Below are 21,133 nucleotides of genomic sequence, written 5' to 3'. Positions count from 1 at the left end.
TGCAGTACCAAAAGAAGTGGGCTGATCTTGCTCATCTTCGAATTCGATCTAATATTTATAGAATTATTACGATCTACCAAATTAAGAAGCAATGGGATGCTGCCTTAACCGACGTGCAGACACTGACTGACGAACATCGATAATTTGACTCTAAATGTCTCAGAATATATTTCGTGCAATACCGTTATTTAGATTAGTCATATTTTGGCCGTATCGAATGATATATTCTCTCGGTAGTAATATAGCTGAGTCACCGTTGTAACAAGAAATACTGTCGAGACCATTTCGGAAGGAAGCCAACAGACACAAAATAAGATTTTTTAAGAAAACTGATCAAAAAATATGAAGAACTTTGCAATTTTGTCGTGACTCCATCGGTGGGCTGCGAGGGAATTATATCCAATTTTTTTGGCTCAGACGTTAAAAGTGCAAAAAAGATCAAAAGAATCCCTTTGTAGTGTTCATGTGGGATTCTACTCTTTAAAGTACAAAATTCACTTCTTGGGTATTGGGTGCTCCCCCATTAGTTCGTCTTACAGAATTTTGATATAACATCCGTAAAGAGTATTATTTCAAGTTTCGTTAGGTATTGCGGCCCCCTTTTTTCTCTTACAGTAAAATATTGGTCAATTTGTTTTTGAGACTCTGCTATTTTTGATGGTCCATCTTAAAATAATGTTTATCTGCCAAACTGAAATTAATTGAGTCTTATCCGTTTCTAAGTAATTTGTCTGCAACTTCACCTCAATAAATATTGATCTGGCCAGAAACCCAGCAAAGCTTAATTATAGACACTCCAGACATCTATGATTTTAGTAGAGGATGGAGGGCATTCGGGGCCATCAGTATGGATATAAAGTAAATCGATGACCTTTCTAATTGCAACAATTTACACACGACAAATTCTGCAGTCGTTGACAATTCCAGTTAATCAAGTCTCACAGCGTGTCAGAGTAGATGTTCCTCTTACCAAATTCTTCGTTATGCATGTGCAATCCATTTATCCTCATTGGTCATTTATTTCAAAACTTTTGTCCTTTTTGTAGATCTATACAAATGTATGGTTTATTCTTCTATATAATGAAATAAAAATTTTCACAACTTAAAAAATCACACAACTAAATTAAATAGTTATAATTTCTCAATTAAAAAATATACACATTAAATTTATGTGTAAAGCCTAATAGTTTGATCTGCACCCGTGGAGAACACCCATGGCTGCACTGGATGCCAGCAGACATCTAGAACACCAAATTCTTCAACCTTGTCATGAGTTTGTAGCTTTTTCAGGGGTACAATCAAGGGATTTTGAAGTAAATCACTAAAATATTAAAAGAAATATATAAATGAACAATAATCATAATATCTCAAGTGCAATACTTACTTATACACCATGCCATGTGAAACAATAACCGATTGATCATCACTTGCCGAGGCAAACAGGGGATAACGTAAATGGAAGGCCACACTACGTACGGCATTCTTATGCAGGCGCATTGTTTGATATGGTTTTGTCGAAAGATCCAAATCAAACCACAATATTTTCTTGTCATAGGTTGAGACCAACAAATTGTCACCTTTGGGATGTATAGACATGCCAGAAATCCATTTGGAGTTGGTAAGTAATTTTTTGATGAGTTCTTGTTTAACCAAATCGTAGATGCGAACATTGTGCTGAGTCTAAACCATAAAAAATTAAATTACATTTCTTTCTGAATAAGCTAGTTTTAAATATGATTTACTCACCGCCACAAACAAACAGGGTTTAATTGGATGGAACAAAACACACTGAATAAGACCCTTGCTCTTGGCAAATGGTATTTGTGATCTACGCTTAGACAGCTGATGGATAATTGCTGACCGATTAGCACCTTCAGGCATTACACTGGCTATATAATCACCACGGCCATGCCAAGTGACCTGACGTATTGGTTTGAAGTGAGTAATAACCAAACGTACACCCTTTTCTTGCTCGGCAGCATCAGCAGTGGCCCATTGGACGGCTGTCTTAATACGTTCACTTTCCAAACTATCGATTTGTGGAGCTTCCGCCAGTAAATCGTCCGTTTTCTTAACCAACATTTTATCACCAACTTTAGGATTGATGAGCAACAGGCGATTACCCGAGGCAACAGCAATAATGGACAACTTGGCATTGGGACACCATGCAACACAACGTACAACATCATCGGTTTCAATGGTTCGTATACAGCGACCCGTGGCAATTTCCCAAACTGAAAAAATGAAAAAGAAAATGAATCTCATCTTTTTGGAAATATTAGACATTTCTTACTTTTAACTGTCTTATCATCTGAACCAGATACCATATATTCGCCCTTGGGTTCCACACTAACGGATCGCACCAAATCCGTATGACCTTTGTATATCAAACTTTCAACCGTAGGGAATGGTTGCAGATCTTTAGGTGATGGCAATTTGGGTATCAAATATTCAGCATCAATGTTCAATTTGACACGTCTAGTTCTGGGACACAGATAAAGATCCAGACAACGTAAGAAACGTTCACGCAAGTAACGAGGATAAGCTGGAACCTCACGCAATGAGCGATATTTCTGTGGCATAAAATGAAGCTTACGCTTGTGAGGTTCATCTTTCAGCTTCAACCATTCCTTTTGTTCCTTTTCATCGAACAAATATTCTGGTGGTGGATTGTAGGATTCTGCATGTCCAGGCAAATCACGTTTAGGAGCCGAAACAGGATCATGTATGCGTCTCATTTGCTCACGACTTGTATCGGTTTCCCACAACATGTAGAATTTGGGGCCACGTTTGGCTTGTTTCTCTTTTTCCACCTCTTCCATGGTCTTCATCCAGCCCATTTTCAGAGCATGCACCATACGACCTATTTTCTTTTTCTCCGACACAGATGGAAGGAAAGACCTCTTGTGATCGGGTACATTTTTAATGGGCATTTTCTCAACTTCTGATGTGAACCATTCAATCCAGGGTTCATATTCATTATGTTCGGGATTTGGAATACGCGCTGAATTGATACGTTTTATCAATTCAATGTCGGCATCGGTCAATACAACTTCTTGGCCTGTTTGTGGATCCTTAACAGTTCTCCAGAAGTTGGGATCTTCAATCTTGCGTAGGAAATCATCAATTTGATCACCCTTTGGTGGTTTAATAATTTTCTTGGCATCCCAATCATAGCCAATGTGTTTGTACTCATCATACCAATGCATGGGAATATTGCCCACAGTATTTCGTATGTCTTCTTCATCAGATGTATCGGAATTTTCATATTCATTGTACTGTTTGGTTGAATTGTTTTGGGTTTTAATTCCTTTTTTGTTTTTATCACCTTTGTTGAGTTCATTGTTAAAGTCTTCCAAAGCTTTTGCTGGATTGGCTTGATTGGAGTTCAGGGTTTTAGGTTTCTTTTCCTTCTTTTTCACAACTTGTTCATCGCCATTATCTTTTGCTTTTTCTTTTAGATTTTCCACTTCATCTTCGCTGTCTTCTTGCTCCGCTTCATTTTCCTCATCGTCAGCATCCTCCTCCTCCTCTTCTTCTCCAGATATGTCCTCAATATCTGCTTCATCTATGCTGTCTTCTTCATCTGAATCCCCTTCCACATCTTCATCATCTTCCTCACCTTCACCGGCTTCTTTCCCCTTGATACCTGTGAAATTGCCCTCATCATCACTTTCGAATTCCAAGACACTGTCGTCGGAATGATAATTTTGTTCTATGCCCTCATCATCAGTACTGTCACCATCCACTTCATTGACTTTCTGCAATAGATCCTCCTAAAAGAAATCGAGACCACATTTCAGTTCTATTGTTGGCTGTTTGTAAAGCAAACCTACCTCCTCATTTGCACTGCTGTCTTCAGCTTCATCACTAAATTCCTCCTTGGATTTCACCACAATTTCTTTCTTTTCCTCTGTGGCTTTTCTTTTATTTGATTTCTTTGCCATTTTTCTTATAAATTTAAAGGGAAAATTCCAATTTCTACCGATGTGATTGTGAAGTATTTGGAATAAACACACCGCACGTGTTGTCACTAGGGCTACACAAGTCGAAAATTGACTAATCGATTTATCGATAAAAATGATTGTCATAAGGAATAATCGAAAAATCAAATTAATTGCATTTTTGTGACCGTTACAGTACGATTATATATATGAGGGTTAACCCACTGGATTTGGATTTAAATTGTCATATCCATTACTTTTACTTCAAATAAATCCTCTCAAAGAAGGTTAACCCTACAAAAAATTCTAACGTAAACATGGCATTATTTTTGTGAAGAGAAAAATAAATTTTTCAAAAAATTATCTTTCTGGCATAACTTACTGATACAAATTTCTACCATGGCGCCAAAATAAAATGCTACAACAATCAGATAAAATGTCAAATGTGTTTACTTTTTGCTTATCTTCCCTACTGGTACTCCAATCACAATAAGTGTTTTTATAACTCTTCTAGCTGAACTACGGTAAATCCAGGACCTGCTGATTGAAGCATGGCACTTGGGATGTGATATGCCGTTAATTGTATTTTGCATGCTGACATCGATATAAACATTGTAAAACAATTGTACGATGGTTATAAAGGACTGTGTCTAGGGTTGCCAATACAAATAAAATTGTCTTTTTGGCAAGGGCGTCTAAATTATCTCTTTTTTCGTTCGTTTTCAACAACATAATTGGAAAGTAAAAAAAGAAAAAAACAGTCAATATGACAAATCAAGAAAATTCCTGTGTAAACAGAGTTATTATATCCTAAGTCACAGTGTTGTGTAAGGTATAATAATAAAAGTCTTACATATTTTGATTAATAGTAATACAATTAAAAAATAAATTAGACAAAAAATGTATTTCCTTTTATTATTTTTATACTTTTTTATAACAAAGAAATCCAAAAAAGAAATATTTACTTAAGATAAATAAGTTTTCTGTCTAACTTTACAAACAAAATGAAGATTTTGCTTCGTGTTTTAACACGCTTATATATTGTATAAAATAGTATTGTTGTTGTTGTCTTATGAAGAAAACCAAATGGCATTTTGAATATAAAAAATGCACAACTCAATAAATCCTCTATCGTTTTCTTTTTCCTGGATACATGAACACTAGGATAATGAATCATAAAAACTGGTTCGAAATAATAATAAAAGGTTATTGTCATGGACTTAAATCTATTAAGTATTTAATAAAAAAAAATCAATAGTTATAATGAAAGCTAAGATGTAAACCGTAAAATGCTAAACAGCCATGCATACAGAGTGTGGGTTTGTTTGTGTGTGCGTACGTGAGCGAGTATATTTGGCGAGGTGATGGTGAAATGTATCCCCTGTGGATTGTGGGTAATTATCTGCCCATAATTGTCATTTCATCTGCTGCTGCAATTTCATCGGTTGGTGCTTTCGAACCTTTCTTTTTGCCGGAATACCAAATGAATAAGAAGCCGGATACCAGATTGACGCCAAATGTAAACCAGGCAAAGAACACGCCGTAACCATAACTGAAAATAGTAGAACAAAGTTATTTTAAAGTGTATACATTTAAAGTAAGAAGTAGCAACAACTTACGTCAATTCAGCTCCATCGGGATAGCTGTAGAACAAATGTTCCTTTGTATAATCCACGGAGGCAAATAAAACTTGCAAAACCACCATCGCTGTGGATGCTGCCACCAAATCTATACCACCAGCCAGACGTTTAAACATATAACGGGGATTTTGGAAGGTATAGAACGAAAATACGGAACCCAATATCATCACGAATACGGTAATGCAGGCAAATGAAGCTTGAGAGCGAATGTAATCTGTAATTAAATGAGAAATTGTTTAAAAACAGTTGTAACGGATTCGAGGAATTGCTGTTAAGGAATAAAAAATATGTGGAATTTAGTAGTCCAGTTTCACTTACCCATCAAAGTCCAATCAAATCCTGGATCCATGCGCTCTCCAGCACTGGGGAACATATCAATATATTTACAACGACCTAAAGGAGAACATTTAGCAATTACAAATTTATATATTTACCCAATTTTAAACGTATCCAACTTACTGTTCGCCTCATATTTATAATATTTTGTTGGTTTGTTATTTTTAGGTGGCTTTGGTGGCACCAACTGTAATATAACCCGTTCTTCGTCCAACACATAGGCGGGAAGTCCCAGTTCTTTGGCATATGGCCAGAACAAACGCGGAACATAGGCCCGTTCGTTCCAACCCTTAAACATTGCCATTTGTGCCGTCTCCGGTATGACAAAATAATAATTTGTTGAATTCACCACAACCGTTTGCAGAGCTTTACCGAATATATTCTTACTTATGATACCCTTTACATCGACAGGATCAATTATTCGAGGCTTGGCATCTATGGCTATCAGCTCGTCCCTGGCTTCTTTAGTCGATAACACCAAACGATAAAATTCATCTTTGAATTTATTAAAAGAGGCACGATCATCCAGAACCCAATGGGCAAACATACGCTGTCGCGCCTCTTCTGTAAAATTCTCCAATGGCATATGCACCTCTGATTTACTAAAATCCTTAATAAAGTCCAAACGTGAACAATTCCTTTGGGCTTCACGCAGTGTTGTGGGATTTTGGATGGCGAATGAGGTAAAGTTTCGCACAACATCGGCATCTTTAAGGGGTGAGGGTATAACTGTATTCCGACAAAATCTCCATAAACCGGAATGAGAGGACATAAAGAAACGTCTTGTCTCGGGTATAAAAATGCCTGCAAAGAAGAAAAAAATAGAAATTCAAATTTAAACACGAGGGGTTTACATTCAAGTACTTTATCATATTAAACTGCTCTAATATAACGCCCTATTTTAGAACATCCAAGATGGCAAAAAATGTAACTTCTATAACCGACTTTTCCATTATTATATCGAAAAAAGAACAAGACGAGTAGATTTTTGTAGGTTCAGGAAAAAAGCAAATTTCTATGGAGTAAACTTAAAGCATGTTTACATATATATATAAATTTCAATTGTCAATTCCATGACGCAATAACAAGGCGTTCCTACAAATTTTAAAATCCAGAAAAATTCCAAAAAAAATTTAGACTTTTTGGCTATTGTTTATTTTTTGTTCTGTGATTTCAATCACAATAATGCCTTTTGACATACAGTAGTTAGCTGGCTTGACGTATACGTCAATTGTGAAATTTAGATTATTATTTTGGCATAATGGTAGAAGAATGCAGGTAGATGTATCGACGCTTGGAAACATTGGTATACCAATTTTTACAAAATTTGAATCATTTTTCATTCAAAAATTTCACTTTCAAAATTGGTTGATATTTCATTGTCCCAGCAGCTGCTTCGATGCGACTACCTGTATTCTTTTACCATGGTTCATAAAAGAGCTTACAGCGCGTTTACAGGCGATTAGCCCTTAGACAATCACAATAAATTTGGCTATGAAAAATATACGCTGCATTATTGCAAACATTGCGGTTAAACTAATTCTTCCCATTTATCTGGACAGGTCATCATTTTATACGGTGTAAACCAATCAGCCATTTTGCACATTGAATTTAATTTATGGCGATGTTTTAAACAAGTCACACCCACAACAAAGAATGGTTAACAAAAGAAGGCCTTCAGCAAACGCTGCTGTCATTGAACTCTCAGGTATTTAATTAATGGATTCCTCACCGCCTTCTTTATACTAAACGAATAGGCTCAATTCAATATACATTTTCTTAAAATATTATTTACAAGGATGATTTCGGGCGGCGAACAAAATGAATGACCAGTGATCCATTTAAACTGTCAAATTTTATTTTGACTTTAACGTCAAATATTGTCAACAAGTACATTTGTTTATTTATTGACTAGCCATGACAAGAAGAAGCATTTTGAATAATCACAGAAGAATCGAATGGCATAGAATACATTCTTGTGAATGTGTGTATTGGTATTCTGAGGGACATACTTTTTAAATGTTTTCTAGCATTTACATATGGAAATGTTAATTGGAGAAAAAACTTAAATACATTTCCCACAACAGTCTGTAAGTTTCTTGCACGTGTGGAAAGGGCGGGCAAATGAACAACTTCCAGTAACAATTTCCAAAAATTACCAACTAAATGAATACTACTTTTGTATCATGATGCAATAATAGGGTGTTAGACGAGATCAGATGACATGTCAAAATTGGCTTACGCTTTGTTCTTTCACAAAACATTTTTTGACAACTCGTCTAGATGATCAGCTGCGGTTAATGGAGTACCTATTGATTGTGTTAATTGTATGTAACTCTTTTTAAAGTACTTTTACACTGAATGTAAATTGTCAATTCAAGTCCATATACGTCAAATGAATTCTCAGAATGTAGGCTAACCTAACCAACATCTATAATGTAAACATACTATTGATTTTTCAAATGTTGTTATATAATCATAGCAAATAGAGGTAAACTTATTTGCTAAAATGAAAGGTTGCCATAACTTTTCTGACGTATCGACTTCGTCATTTTTTAAATAACTAGGTTGGCTTAATTCGATTTTGGCTCTACGCTCCGTTGTTCTTTTCCGAAGAAGCCAGACGATGACTTAAGGTAAAAATACATTAAACGCTTTTTTTGGCTGGCTTAAGTCCTCGGCTGGCTTCTTTGGAAAAGAACATAGAAGCGTAAGGCCAAAATCGACCTAAGTCAACCTAGTTATTTAAAAAATGACGAAGTCGATACGTCAGAAAAGTTATGGCAACCTTTCATTTTAGCAAATAAGTTTACCTCTATTTGCTATGATTATATAACAACATTTGAAAAATCAATAGTATGTTTACTTTACGAAGAAACCAGTCAATGACTTAAGCCAGTCAAAAAAGCGTTTTATGTATTCTCAGCCTCAGTCATCGGCTGACTTCTTCGGAAAGGAACAAAGGAGCGTAGAACCAAAATAGAACTAAGTCAACCTAAAGACCTAAACCTTTAGCGTTTTAAGTATTCTCACTTTTACTCTGAAAATTTTCTGCAATCAAATTAGGGCCAATTCGACTGAAAGTTCGGGATAGCGATCTTCGACCAACATTATAACAAAACAAGCCTCGATATTGTCGATCTTCACACTTTTGTTGGTCCCAGCAAAATGATTTTTTAAGCAAAATTTAACCCGTTGTAGAATTTAGAGATTAAATTCATGCATTTGACAATATCTCATTGCCAAAATCTATTGTTTATTCACAAATCAGAGATGGGAATCTGTTTTCTAGGCAGTGAAATTTGACAGGGTAAATTACAGAAAATCCAGAGATGGAAATGCTTATTTGAAATGATTTTACCTTCTTAATTTTACTATGATTCAACCACTCCAAAATCAAGTATTAAGGTGTAAGTACATAAGAAGCTTGAAGTCATGGCTAGGCATATTTTGTGAGATTTCATAAAGGGATTACAGAGCCGCACTAAAATCCTGCCGTCGTTTTCCTTTATAATTTCATATTATGACTTCAAGCCTTTTATGTACTTGCACCTTTATATTATTTATGATGCTAATGCCATGTTTATTCTAGAAATTTTTGTAGGGTTAACCTACTTCAAGAGGATTTTTTGAGGTATTGGTAATGGATATGACAATTTTCATTCAAATCCTGCGGGTAAACCTTCTAATATGTAAACGTACTGTAATATTTTACTAAATACATAGAAGTATAAATAAAGGACAAGACAGAGTCAAAATTTGGCAACCCTGTGGACAAACCTCTGCTGATGATATCATAACAACATATGCTTTGTTCCAGAACCTGCAAGAATCTACTAGATTTGCCATTTTATTCGATATCATAAAGGGAAAATCGTTTGTTTCGTTTTCTGTAATTGTGCCGCTACTCTATGTATTGTAGACACAAACCATTTGCTCAAAATGCATTTTGTCTGGTCTTTGCCATTTCAGGTCATTGATTTTAGTTTTGTGTTTTAATTTATATTCCGTCTTGACTTTTATACCCACTAAAAGGAATAAAAATGCCAGAATATTTGCTCGGAAATTTTTGCCAGCTGTACGCCCATATTTAAGGAAGTACTCATGGTAGAAGAATATAGGTAGATGCATCAACGCTTGGGAACATTGATATGTCAAAATTTTTAAAATGTTTTATGAAAAATAAGTGGATTTTTAAATGTTTTTTTTTTTATACGAGGCAAATCAGAGGTTGTTATAATATGAATTTTTCAACAATTTTTATAATTTTTCATTCAACATTTTCAATTCCAAAATCGGTTTGACAGTTCCTGTATTCTTCTACCATGGAAGAACTACAGAATATAAATTTGACAATGAAGAGACATCGAATAAAAATTTTTTAATTTGTATGACTGCATGAGATTACCTTGGTAATAGTAGATAGCATGCTATCGTGGTAAAAGAATACAGGTAGATGCAGTAACGCTTGGGAACATTGATATGTCAAAAATGTTTATTTGTTTTTTTCCAAATATAAGTAGTAGTCAATCGGAGGTTATTATGATATACGTTTTTCAAGATTTTTAAAAATTTAAATAATATTACATTCAATATTTTCAATTCAAAAATTGGTTTGACAGTTCATTGGTCCAGCAGCTGTGTCAATACCTCGTCCCCGCGACAAGAACATGTTCGTTTTCCTTTTATCTGTCAATGGAAATTCCACTATATGCATACAATATGTACACACATTTCTTTTGATATAATAATGACATCGCAAAAGACAAAGACATATTAAAAATGTCATCAATTTCTATACAAAGTGAGTGATTTACAAGCCAAAATAGACATAAACTGAATGCGGGACATGTGTCGTTGTTATAAATTGGTCGTCATGCTTCCAGAAATCCCATAAAAATGCTTTCGAACAAAGGAAGACATTATGGCGAAGAATAGACAAAACATAGGAAGATTCGCGTGGGTGGGCCAACACCCCACTCGGGAGCATTCAGCCTGCCCTCCCCTAGCCCTCTTGAATTCGAAATGATGAAACAAATCTTTTAGAAATATGACAATATTTATACCTATTTAGTATCCAATTAACAGAAAATTAATTCATAACATCTTGTTCATATAAATATTAGAGATTTTATTTAAATTCGACAAAAATACTTACCACCAGCTCCCGATATGATAATCCAATGATCTGTGGCAATGGCAATAATCCATGTGAGCAGTGACAGAACCATTAAACAACTGCAGCAGAATAATACACGACGCTGGAACATGTAAGCTTTTAGCAGAGGTTTGCGGGATTCATCGCGACCAATGGTCGAGGCTCCCGACACTTCACGTCTTGGCACCATAGACGGCTTCATTATGGTCTCATGCGTTGTTTAACTTTAGAATCATAAAAAAAATAGAAACAAACAAATTCAGATGACACTTTAACGGAAGTAAGACAATGTCAAGAAAAAAAATTTAGAATTGCTGTCAGATGTGTGTCGATTTTCGCGCGCCAAAGTTTTCGAGAGTAAAACATAAAAATACCTATCTTTTTCTTAATGTTTTCTTTGCTGTGGTGGTCATTTACAATAATTGAATAGCACAGAATGACAGACAGAATGTCAAGAGGAAAACATGATGTTTTAAAGAAAAATGTTGGCTGATCACTCGTCTGCCAATTTGTTTTGTTGTTGATCATTTCTTAGCCCTAACGCGCAGTGAGACCATCAAACTTACATACCGACGACATACATGGCTATTAAAAATGGTAGTTTTTTTTCATATTTTAAACAATGGACACACACATACGAAGGCTAGTGGGCCGTTCTGTCTACAAGCAGTTCGCTAAAAAGACAAATTTTCATATCTTGTATTTTAATTTATTTAATTCATTTGTTCTAATGACGATTTCTCGCTGGGTGGGATTTAGACTTCGGGTGAATTTATAAAAATATCTATCGATTTGTTTGTTTTGCTTGCATCGGCATAAAAAATACCCTACAATGAAGTGTTTTATTGAGAAGTGTTATTTTTTAATTCATTCTATTTGGAAATGTGGGAATTTAGCTTAATTTAATTGGTTCGATCCACTTCCATTGGGATTAATAGATCTAGCGGGTTAACCTTGCTCTTCATCCGGATTAACCATAACAATTGTTAAATCACAATAAATCTTACACAGTCAAATGAAGGATACAGTTATTGTGAATTTCCAATTATGACGTTTAACCCGCCTAAAGGTTTAATATGTAAACGCTCCGTAATAAGTGGGTATAAATAGCGCTCAGCTGATGTTTGTTTACGTATACCTAAACAACCATGGTAGAATCAAGAAGGTAGCCATGCAATCATATGTTTACAATTTTTTCAAAATTATTCATTTGACATCATCTCCTTGTCAAAATTTATATTTATAAATCCATCAATCCATAAATCAGAGATGGGAACCTTTTTTTATTCAGTCCTTTTTGAAATGGCTTAACTTTCTTAATTTTACTATTGGTATGTTCCATAACGGTTATCTGAGTAAAATGAAAAAAAAAATGCATAAACGCTTTTTGGAAAGGAGCTGTAGGTTGACTTAATTAAATTTCGGACCATAATTTATACATTTTAAGCCTACGCTCCTTTTTTCTATGTTGAAGAAATTAGCCTGTCAAAAAAGCTTTTTATGTATTCTCACTTTTATAGCACGTTTGCATAAATAAACTCTTCTTGGCTAAACCCTCATAATTGATCATTCACAATAATATTAATGAATGTTTTCCATAGTCAACATTTTTTGTGATTAGCTAATTACCAGGGTTAATCCTGATGGAGATTTAAGCTGCTATCAGACGATATGCAAAGTGCTGTCACTTTTATTATCCATGTGTATGTGTAAAATAGCCATTTTACATGTGACTCATAATTCTTGCTATCACACATTTGCATTATTTTTTTATTTCCTTTGGTACCATTTTGATTATATTTATTTTCTAAAAAAAATATAATACTTTATGGATAAATTTTTACCGCAAATTTAAATTTATATTTTTTCACACAACAAACAAAACAACACTTTTGATTAAATTATCGGGCTATTCCAGAACTGCAAGAATGTAAAAATTTTTACAAACAATAAGCCCTTTATGATATCGGAAACAATTGTAAAACGGATCATATATGTTTCCCATTAAAATAAGGCTTGCTGTGTTCGAAAAAGTACATATGTAATTTACTTAATGTATTTCACAACTGAAATGTCGTTCATGTATCACACGATGTGTGCAACTTCCACATATGGGAAAGTTTAAACTGCATATGTAAAAAAAATATGATAACAGCTTAAGGGTGTATCTAAACTTCAACATATGTACCGCTATTTTTTTTTTTTTTTTTGCGAAACACTCCCATAACTCGAATGCTTTCGGAAAGGCGTTGCTTACTCTTTGCTCATTACTTTCCTTTTTAATCTCTGGATCCACTTTATATTTACATAAATAAAGTGAGCGGGATTTATATCATCCGTGGTAGAAAAATACAGGTAGTCGTATCGACACAGCGGCTGGGACGATGAACTGTCAAATTAAGTTTAAAAGTAAAAATTTTATTCAATTTTTAAATATTGTCAAAAAAATTTTCCAAGCGTTGATGAATCTACCTGCATTCTTCTACCAAAGTACCATCCTAGGATATATCATTAATCAAATGTATATTCTACAACGACACAAAGATTATTAAATCTATAATCAAATCATTCAATCATCTTAGAAAAATAATGTATTTAAAGTAATCAATTTTTGTTCTCAATAAATTTGCATTTATTTATTCTTTACAAAATTTACGTTAAGCGGCAAAGAACAATCAATTTGTGGTGTTTTGAACTCGATTTAAGCTCGACGAAAATATTAAAATGTGCCTAGTTTCACACAAATTGTCTGGACAAACGGAAGGACGTGGCTACATCAAATATTAATGTACTGAAACAGATTTCGTCTAAAGGGAAACGCATTTTGGCTATATCAAATTATACCCATAAAGGTGAGAATACCTAAAATGATTATTTCACTAATTTAAGTCATCGGCTAGCTTCTTCGGAAAAGAACAAAGGATTTTAGGGCCAACATCGAACTAAGTCAACCTAATTAATGTTTGTAAAGTATTTCTCTGAGAGCAGTTTTTAACTGTTTAAATTATCATTATGGTGAAGAGTTCGATTTTTTCTTGATTTGTCTCCTTTTCAGAATCAGATTTTTTAGAACCACACAAGTTCTCCATATATTGTGTGTAGGGTATTATGCAGACAGCCAGCGAAAATCTACGAGCCCGTTTTATTTAGATTTGTATGTTTTTTGTTATTTCATTTGGTTTTCATTGTTCTAATGTGCTTTAATTCATTTTCATTTGACACGTTTTTTTTCGCAATTTAACAACAACAAATTATCTACGAAACTGACAAAAACTGCCAATACTGTGATATTTTTATTTCAGCCAAATCCACGCTGTTTGTCGCTTCAAAGTTTTTTGGTTTGTATTTTTTTGAAAACACTTTTAAAAACAACAAATGCAGAGTGAAGAATTTGAAAATTCACATATTTTGAAATAGCTGTCAAACTTTTTGAGCGTTTCGTGGAGCACCAATGACATTGTTAAATGAGCATATTTTTAATCATAAATTTAAACTTTTGAAAAAAAAAAAACATTTTTTAACAAATTCTTGAGATTTTAAGAATATATATTTTTGTTTTTTTTTTTATTTCGCATCGAATGTTATTTTTATTATTTTCCTTATTGTTTTTAATATTTGTTCCGCATGTAAATTTTACACTAGAATTATAATGATGCTTTCCCATTGTTGTTGTTGCGTTTTTTTGTCATAGAATGATTTATTATAACTTTTGGGTTCTCGTTGTATTTATTTTTATGAGGGTTGAGTCCCAGACAAACCAAAAAAAATAGACACTAAACTAATAAAATTATGCAATATATTTGAAAACACCTTTCGATAATATCCGCTATTTTTTATATCACTAACTTTCAAATTAATTAAGATATTTTTTATAATTTTTTAATAAATTTCTTTGACTATTTAAATTTTATTCATTTCTTTCGCGTATTTATATTTCCTTCTATATATATTATTTGATAAGATTTTCAGATTCACATTCCGCTCGACCGGGCACTATTTTGCTTTAATTCAATTCTTTTGTCTTTTGATATCGTGTTGTCAAAGACATTTTACACTCCTCACTCACGTTCTGTTCTGCTTTACTATTCGAAGACGTCGCCTAACCAATTGCTACTGAATGTTAGGCCACTGCCAGACAATATAATAGGCTAGAAAACCCCAGCAGCCATCAGTTAGGTGTATGAAATACATATTTGTTGTGTTTTCCTCATTATTTCTGTTGGGGAGAGATTCGCCAGCATCATGTTGTTAGCCATTGGCCAAAGTAATATCTGCCAAACATATAGACATGAACAGATTTTCCTTAGAATAGACTCAACTCTCACACCGAGAAAATGTTCGCTACAGCAAATGTGGCAGGAAGGAGAGCAATTAGGTCCATCTTAATTATACACAAATTGATTGTTCTTTTCCGCTTAAACGGTCAATTGTTGGAAACAATGATGAAAAGCAAATTTATTGAGAACAAAAATTGATTCGTTTTTAATGTATTCGTTTTCTTAAGATTGATGGAATGATTTGTTGATTCGGTGATAGATATTATGAGATTTTTGTCCAAATGCCCTCGAAATTACATGAAAAATTATTTTTTTTTGTATTTGTTTCTGGAAAAAATTTTATTAGTGATGTATGATATTTTTAAAGTACGCTTAAGGTGAGAATACTTAAAAGGTTTTTTTCATTGGCTTAAGTCATCGGCTGGCTTCTTCAGAACAGAACAAAGGAGCATAGGCTCAATATCGAACTAGGTCTGCCTAAAACTCCTTTGTTCCTCTACAAAGAAGCCAGACGACTACTGAAGCCAGTCAAATAAGCCTTTTATGTATTCCCACAGCAGTGAATGTAGACTCAGATAGTTTCATAGATTCAATGGGTTTACCGCGTGTGTTTACATGCACTCTTATGGTATGAATACATAAAGCGCTTATCCGGCTGGCTTCTCCGGAAATGAGAAAAAGGAGCCTAAGGTCAAAATCAAACTAAGTCAACCTAAAACACCTTTGTTCATCTACGAAGAAGCCAGCCACATATGCGCTTTATGTATTTCCACCCTTAGAGAACGTTTGATCGGCTGGTTTCTTCATTAAAGAGCAAAGGTCTTTAGGTTGACTTCGGCCCATATTTTATACTTACTCACCCTACTCTTCTTTTTTTTACAAAAAGCCAACATAAAGGTGAGAATACATAAAACGCTTTTTTGACTGGCTTAAGTCAACGACTGACTTCTTCGTAGAGGAACAAAGGAGTTTTAGGTGAATGTAGTTCGATTTTGGCAGTAGGCTCCCTTGTTCATTTCCGAAGAATCCATCCAAAAAAAAAAAAAACAATTTATGTATTCTCATCTTTAATTATCGGCTGTTTTTTTGCCAGTCAAAAAAGTATTTTGTGCATTCTCACCTTTGGCCCAGCTGATTTCACACATTCTGCCAAATTTATTTATTTATATTTCGAATTTGCTGTCATCATACAAATGGCCTGTCTGGTAGCAGTTTCTTTCTAAAAAATATATATACGGAATTCCTGAATAAACTTGCAAGCAATCAGCTGATTTATCTAAAACGAAGCAGTAAAAAGAAATGAAGTTCACACAAACTTAAAATGAGCCATAAAACTAAACAATTAAGGTGAGAATACATAAAACACTTTTTTGACTAGCTTAAGTCATCAGCTGGCTGAAACGTCTTGATTTCTGTTTTTTTTTATTACTATGCTTTTGTGATTTGTTTCGTATGCTTTGCTTTATTTTTTCTCTTCAAATCTACAAATTCGCCACAAAAAAGATAAACAAAGGCGAATTCTTTTTCGATTCAGATGAAATGTTGACAGTTCGAAGAAGCAAAACAGCTGATTTGAAGCCAATTCCCTAATAAATGGGCCTTGTCATGGTAGAAAAATTCAGGTAGTCGCATCGACACAGTGAACTGTCAAACCAATTTTGGAATTGAAAATCTTGAATGAAAAATTATTGAAATTTGTAAAAATTTTTGAAAAATATATATCATTACAACCTCCGATATGCGTCGTATAGGAAAACATACAAAAATCTACTTATTTTTTGACAAAACACTTGGCATATCAATGTTCCCAAGCGTTGATGCATCTACACATATTCTTCTACCATGAGACTTGCTTAGAAGTATAAAAATGCTGCATGGTAGAATTAAGAAGGTAAAGTCATGCAATCATATGTTTACAATTTTTTAAAATTATTAATTTGACAAGATCTCATTGCCAAAATGTTTATTTATAAATCCATTGTACATACACAAATCAAAGATGGTAACCTGCTTCCTATGCAATGAAATTCGATATAGTAAATTACAGAAAATGCAAAGATGGGAATGCTTATTTGAAATGACTTTACCTTCTTAATTTTACCATGAGTATCAGCATGAGCAATTACGAGTCTAAGTGTTTTTGTTGTTATTCGAATGCAAAATGTAAACAAAGTCTTAGCGAAATCATTTACGACTTTGGATAAATAAAAATATATGTGTAAACACAATGTTAGCTGTAAAAAGCTTATTGTGATTGAAAGCCAAAGATAAACAAAAGTTAAAGAAATTTAAGGTTTCCTTTGATTAATATTAATAGAAATAAAAACTTTTGATTCAAATTAACAGTCCAATTTTTCCTTGTGTAAAGCAGTCTTGTGTTCTCCCCACAAGAATAAACATCTTTTTCATCAAAACAATGGGTTGATCTCCTCATTACTACAGCTACTCTCAATAATATTAATGTTGGGGTGTACTAGAGAGAGAACAATAGCAAATACCCGATGCACCTTACGCTCTCTAATGTTGCTGTTGTTATTTTGATGTTAGTTTTGTATGGTGTGTTGGTAGAGACGTCATTATTTTATGAGAAAAGGGAATATCGTGCAAATCATTCATTCGCAATGCTTGCCTTGCTTGGATAGAACAACATAAACAACGAGATTAAAATAAATATATAAAAGAAGAAATTCCAAACATTTGTGTTTGCTTATTTTTTTACCAATTGAACGAAAAAAAAAAACTAAAGGAAGAAAAATAAACGCACATACACCCACACGTACGAGTGTTTATTTTTCCTTTATTTTCAAGACATTTGTTGTCTGTCGGGTCGGGTCGGATCGTCTTAAGAATAGCATGTGTGTGTATGTGTGCACTACATCATCTCAGCACCTTTCGCGTTTTTATTTTCGTTCGTGTTCACTTTCGACCACCAGACACACACACAACGAACACAGCAGGTGTCACTTTGTAGTTTATAAATAAAACTGACATATAAAACTTTCAAATAAAAATTTTAAAAACAGATTTTTTTTCGCTTTCTGTAACAGGTAAATCTGAAATATCTGAACGTATATCTGCTGACATTGTGTTTATTGCAAAGAGAGATCAGAGATCTATAAAATCTTTAGCATGATTTTCATTCTGCTGGCTTGCTGGCTGACTGACTGGCAAATGTTTTTTTTAAATTTCTGTTGGACATGTGTCAAAAAGATGTGCGAATTTCAGAATTTTCATCGAATATTTCCCATTCGCAACGGTTTTGTGCTTTGTCGCAGCGGTGGCCGTTATATTTTAGTGGGTGGGCGTTAATATGGAATGCTAATGTGCCTTTCTTTATTTATAACAATAAAAATGACCAGAATTTCCAATTAGTATTAATACCAAAAATAAGGAAAGCACATACGAGAAAATAGAAAACAAATACACTTGGATTTATAGGCACAAAGAACTTGTCGCATATTACACGATGTAACAGAATTTTTGTGAGAAAAATTCTCATTATAATCAGCCAGAATAAATTTGAAATTTCTGTTTTTGTTGTTGAGTTTATATCCGAAATTTTAATGTCTCCATGCTTTTGGCTATGCATTTAAACAAAAATCAGCTGATCGGTATTTATATCCTATCCTGTATAGATACATAAGATTTACACACTGGACCTATTAAACTAATAAAAAAGTAAGCATATCCATTTCTGCATTTTCTATAATTAACGGTATAAAATTTCATTGAATAGAAATCAGGTTTCCATCTCTGATTTGTGTATATACACTGGATTTATAAATTAATGTTGTCAAATGCATAATTTTGAAAAAATTGCACGAATCGAATACGGCAACCCTTTTCTAAAGTACTCGACCATGTCATTTTTCAAATCAAATTTATTTTCATATCTGAAATTTTTACGTATGACAAGTGGCATATTTTACAAAAATAGTAAATAATAGATTATTTTCGGGGTTCCATATCTTAGGAAGACGAATTTTATTTTCTGTGAAACAAAATTCCATCATTCCATAATCATACCTTACATGACTTATGGGGCTAACATTTTAGTCTTCTGTTTAGATTATATTCTGACTTGACTTTCATCTCACCTTTTAGCGGTTTGTCTGAAAAATCCAAATTTCTTTTGAGCTGAACTCTTTAATTTAAGAAAGAACTACAAAATTTCAATTTGACAATTAATGGACATCAAATAAAAGATTGTGATCGTATGATTGCATGAGATTACTTTTGTTATTGTACCATGCATTCGAAAAAGACTTTTATGGAAATTCACCTTAACCTTCAATACTGTAAAGGAACTTTCAGGCTTACATACGAAAATATTTACCCGGATTAACCATGATAATTGAATAGTCACAATAATGGCAGAGAAATTCAGGTAAATGTACCAACGCTTGGGACCACTGGGATTCTAAAATGCTCTTTTATTTTCAAAGTATACAGATCTTTATATATTTTATACAACGTCAATCGAAGGTTATTATAATATGCATTTTTCATCAATTTCTACAAATTTGAGTAATTTTTCATCCAAAATTTTCAATTCCAAACTTGGTTTGACAGTTCATTATCGCAGCAGCTGTGTCGATGCATCTACCTGAATTCTTCTACCATGGTCACAATAAATTTAAAATGTATTTTCCATAGTTAAAATTATTGCGATTGGTCAAGGTGATGTTCTTTAAGGTGACTGAACTACATATTAAATGACACATTAGGCATGTCTGGTTATTTTCTTAAGAGAGGAAGGTAGTTTTATTTTCCAGCAAGAATTTGCAAGCTCTCAGTAAAATAACTGTCAAAATTTCTCTCTGGAACGGTTCTCTTTTTTGTAGAACATTTGTGTTAACAGACGACTTCCAATAACAATTTGCAAGAGTTGTTAGAAATTTTAGGGGAACCAGACACCACTATTATAAAGGGATGTCAGAGTCACATTTGAATTTTGCCGTAGTTGTCTCATATTGGACATTAATAGAATACAGGTAGATGCATCAACGCTTGGGAGCATTGATATGTCAAAAAAAGTTAAATGTTTTTTCAAATATAAGTAGATTTTTTTATGTTTTCTTATACTACGTCATTCGGAGGCTATTATAATTCGCGTTTTTCAACAATTTTTACAAATTTAAATAATTTTTCATTCAACATTTCCAATTTCAAAATTGGTTTGACAGTTCATTGTCCCAGCAGCTGTGTCGACGCGTCTACCTATATTCTTCTACCATGTACAATACATAGAGTAACAGCTCATGGCAGAGACATGTTAATATAAAAACCACAATTACAGAAACAGATAACAAACAAAAATTTGAACAATCCAAAATTTTGGTTTCAAAATTCTATTCCATGGTTCTTTCCGAAAATTTGCACATTGCTTTAGCGTCAATATTGGTAATTATGTTGTCATGATTTCGTAACAACAGAGTTATTTTCACAGGGTTATTTAGGGGGTAATCTTGAGTGTTTAGATACACCTGATTTAAAATAACTCTGGTTAGGAGAAGATTTATTTTTTAAGGTAAACCTGGTTGAATAAACTGAACTAAGCAATAAATTCTGATAAAGTGGTTTAATCTGGATAAAATTGTATATCTAAACACGCTATTAGAATTCTAATTTAATAAAGTTCAAGAACATACATATATATGTATCTACTTTATATCTGTTACAAACAAAAGGAAAACCTTAATATACACTCCATCTTTGTCGACATGTACTCCTGACATCAACTATATATGTTATCCCCATAAAAACTGTATTACATTG

At 33.5% G+C, this 21,133-nt stretch overlaps 2 protein-coding genes across 2 annotated transcripts; both read right to left on the bottom strand.

Moving 5' to 3' along the window:
* Positions 1-990: 990 nt before the first annotated feature.
* Positions 991-4,042, bottom strand: LOC101890517 (ribosome biogenesis protein BOP1 homolog). The gene is made up of 5 exons (XM_005174727.4): positions 3,837-4,042; positions 2,294-3,776; positions 1,747-2,234; positions 1,385-1,680; positions 991-1,321 (listed from the first exon to the last, which is right to left on the bottom strand). Exons 1-5 carry the CDS (start codon positions 3,945-3,947, stop codon positions 1,168-1,170), a joined length of 2,532 nt encoding a protein of 843 aa, XP_005174784.1. The 5' UTR covers positions 3,948-4,042; the 3' UTR covers positions 991-1,167.
* An 812-nt stretch (positions 4,043-4,854) lies between these two features.
* LOC101890226 (uncharacterized) lies at positions 4,855-15,297 on the bottom strand. The gene is made up of 6 exons (XM_005174725.4): positions 15,145-15,297; positions 11,079-11,302; positions 6,044-6,724; positions 5,903-5,977; positions 5,564-5,798; positions 4,855-5,496 (listed from the first exon to the last, which is right to left on the bottom strand). Exons 2-6 carry the CDS (start codon positions 11,278-11,280, stop codon positions 5,343-5,345), a joined length of 1,347 nt encoding a protein of 448 aa, XP_005174782.1. The 5' UTR covers positions 11,281-11,302; positions 15,145-15,297; the 3' UTR covers positions 4,855-5,342.
* Between the last annotated feature and the right edge of the window lie 5,836 nt (positions 15,298-21,133).

The sequence above is a fragment of the Musca domestica genome, unplaced genomic scaffold (assembly GCF_030504385.1).
Source record: "Musca domestica strain aabys unplaced genomic scaffold, Musca_domestica.polishedcontigs.V.1.1 8, whole genome shotgun sequence".
Taxonomy (NCBI): domain Eukaryota; kingdom Metazoa; phylum Arthropoda; class Insecta; order Diptera; family Muscidae; genus Musca; species Musca domestica.
The sequence above is the reverse complement of the archived record's forward strand: the minus strand, read 5'-3'. Positions and strand labels throughout refer to the sequence as shown.

Coding starts and splice junctions, on each gene's coding strand:
- LOC101890226 (XM_005174725.4), bottom strand. CDS start 11,280: ATGAAGCCGTCTATGGTGCCAAGACGTGAAGTGTCGGGAGCCTCGACC. Junction 6,725..11,078: donor TATCATATCGGGAGCTGGTG/GTAAGTATTTTT, acceptor TCTTCTTTGCAG/GCATTTTTATACCCGAGACA. Junction 5,799..5,902: donor ATTTGATTGGACTTTGATGG/GTAAGTGAAACT, acceptor ATTTAATTACAG/ATTACATTCGCTCTCAAGCT.
- LOC101890517 (XM_005174727.4), bottom strand. CDS start 3,947: ATGGCAAAGAAATCAAATAAAAGAAAAGCCACAGAGGAAAAGAAAGAA. Junction 2,235..2,293: donor AGATGATAAGACAGTTAAAA/GTAAGAAATGTC, acceptor TCATTTTTTCAG/TTTGGGAAATTGCCACGGGT. Junction 1,681..1,746: donor AACCCTGTTTGTTTGTGGCG/GTGAGTAAATCA, acceptor TTTATGGTTTAG/ACTCAGCACAATGTTCGCAT.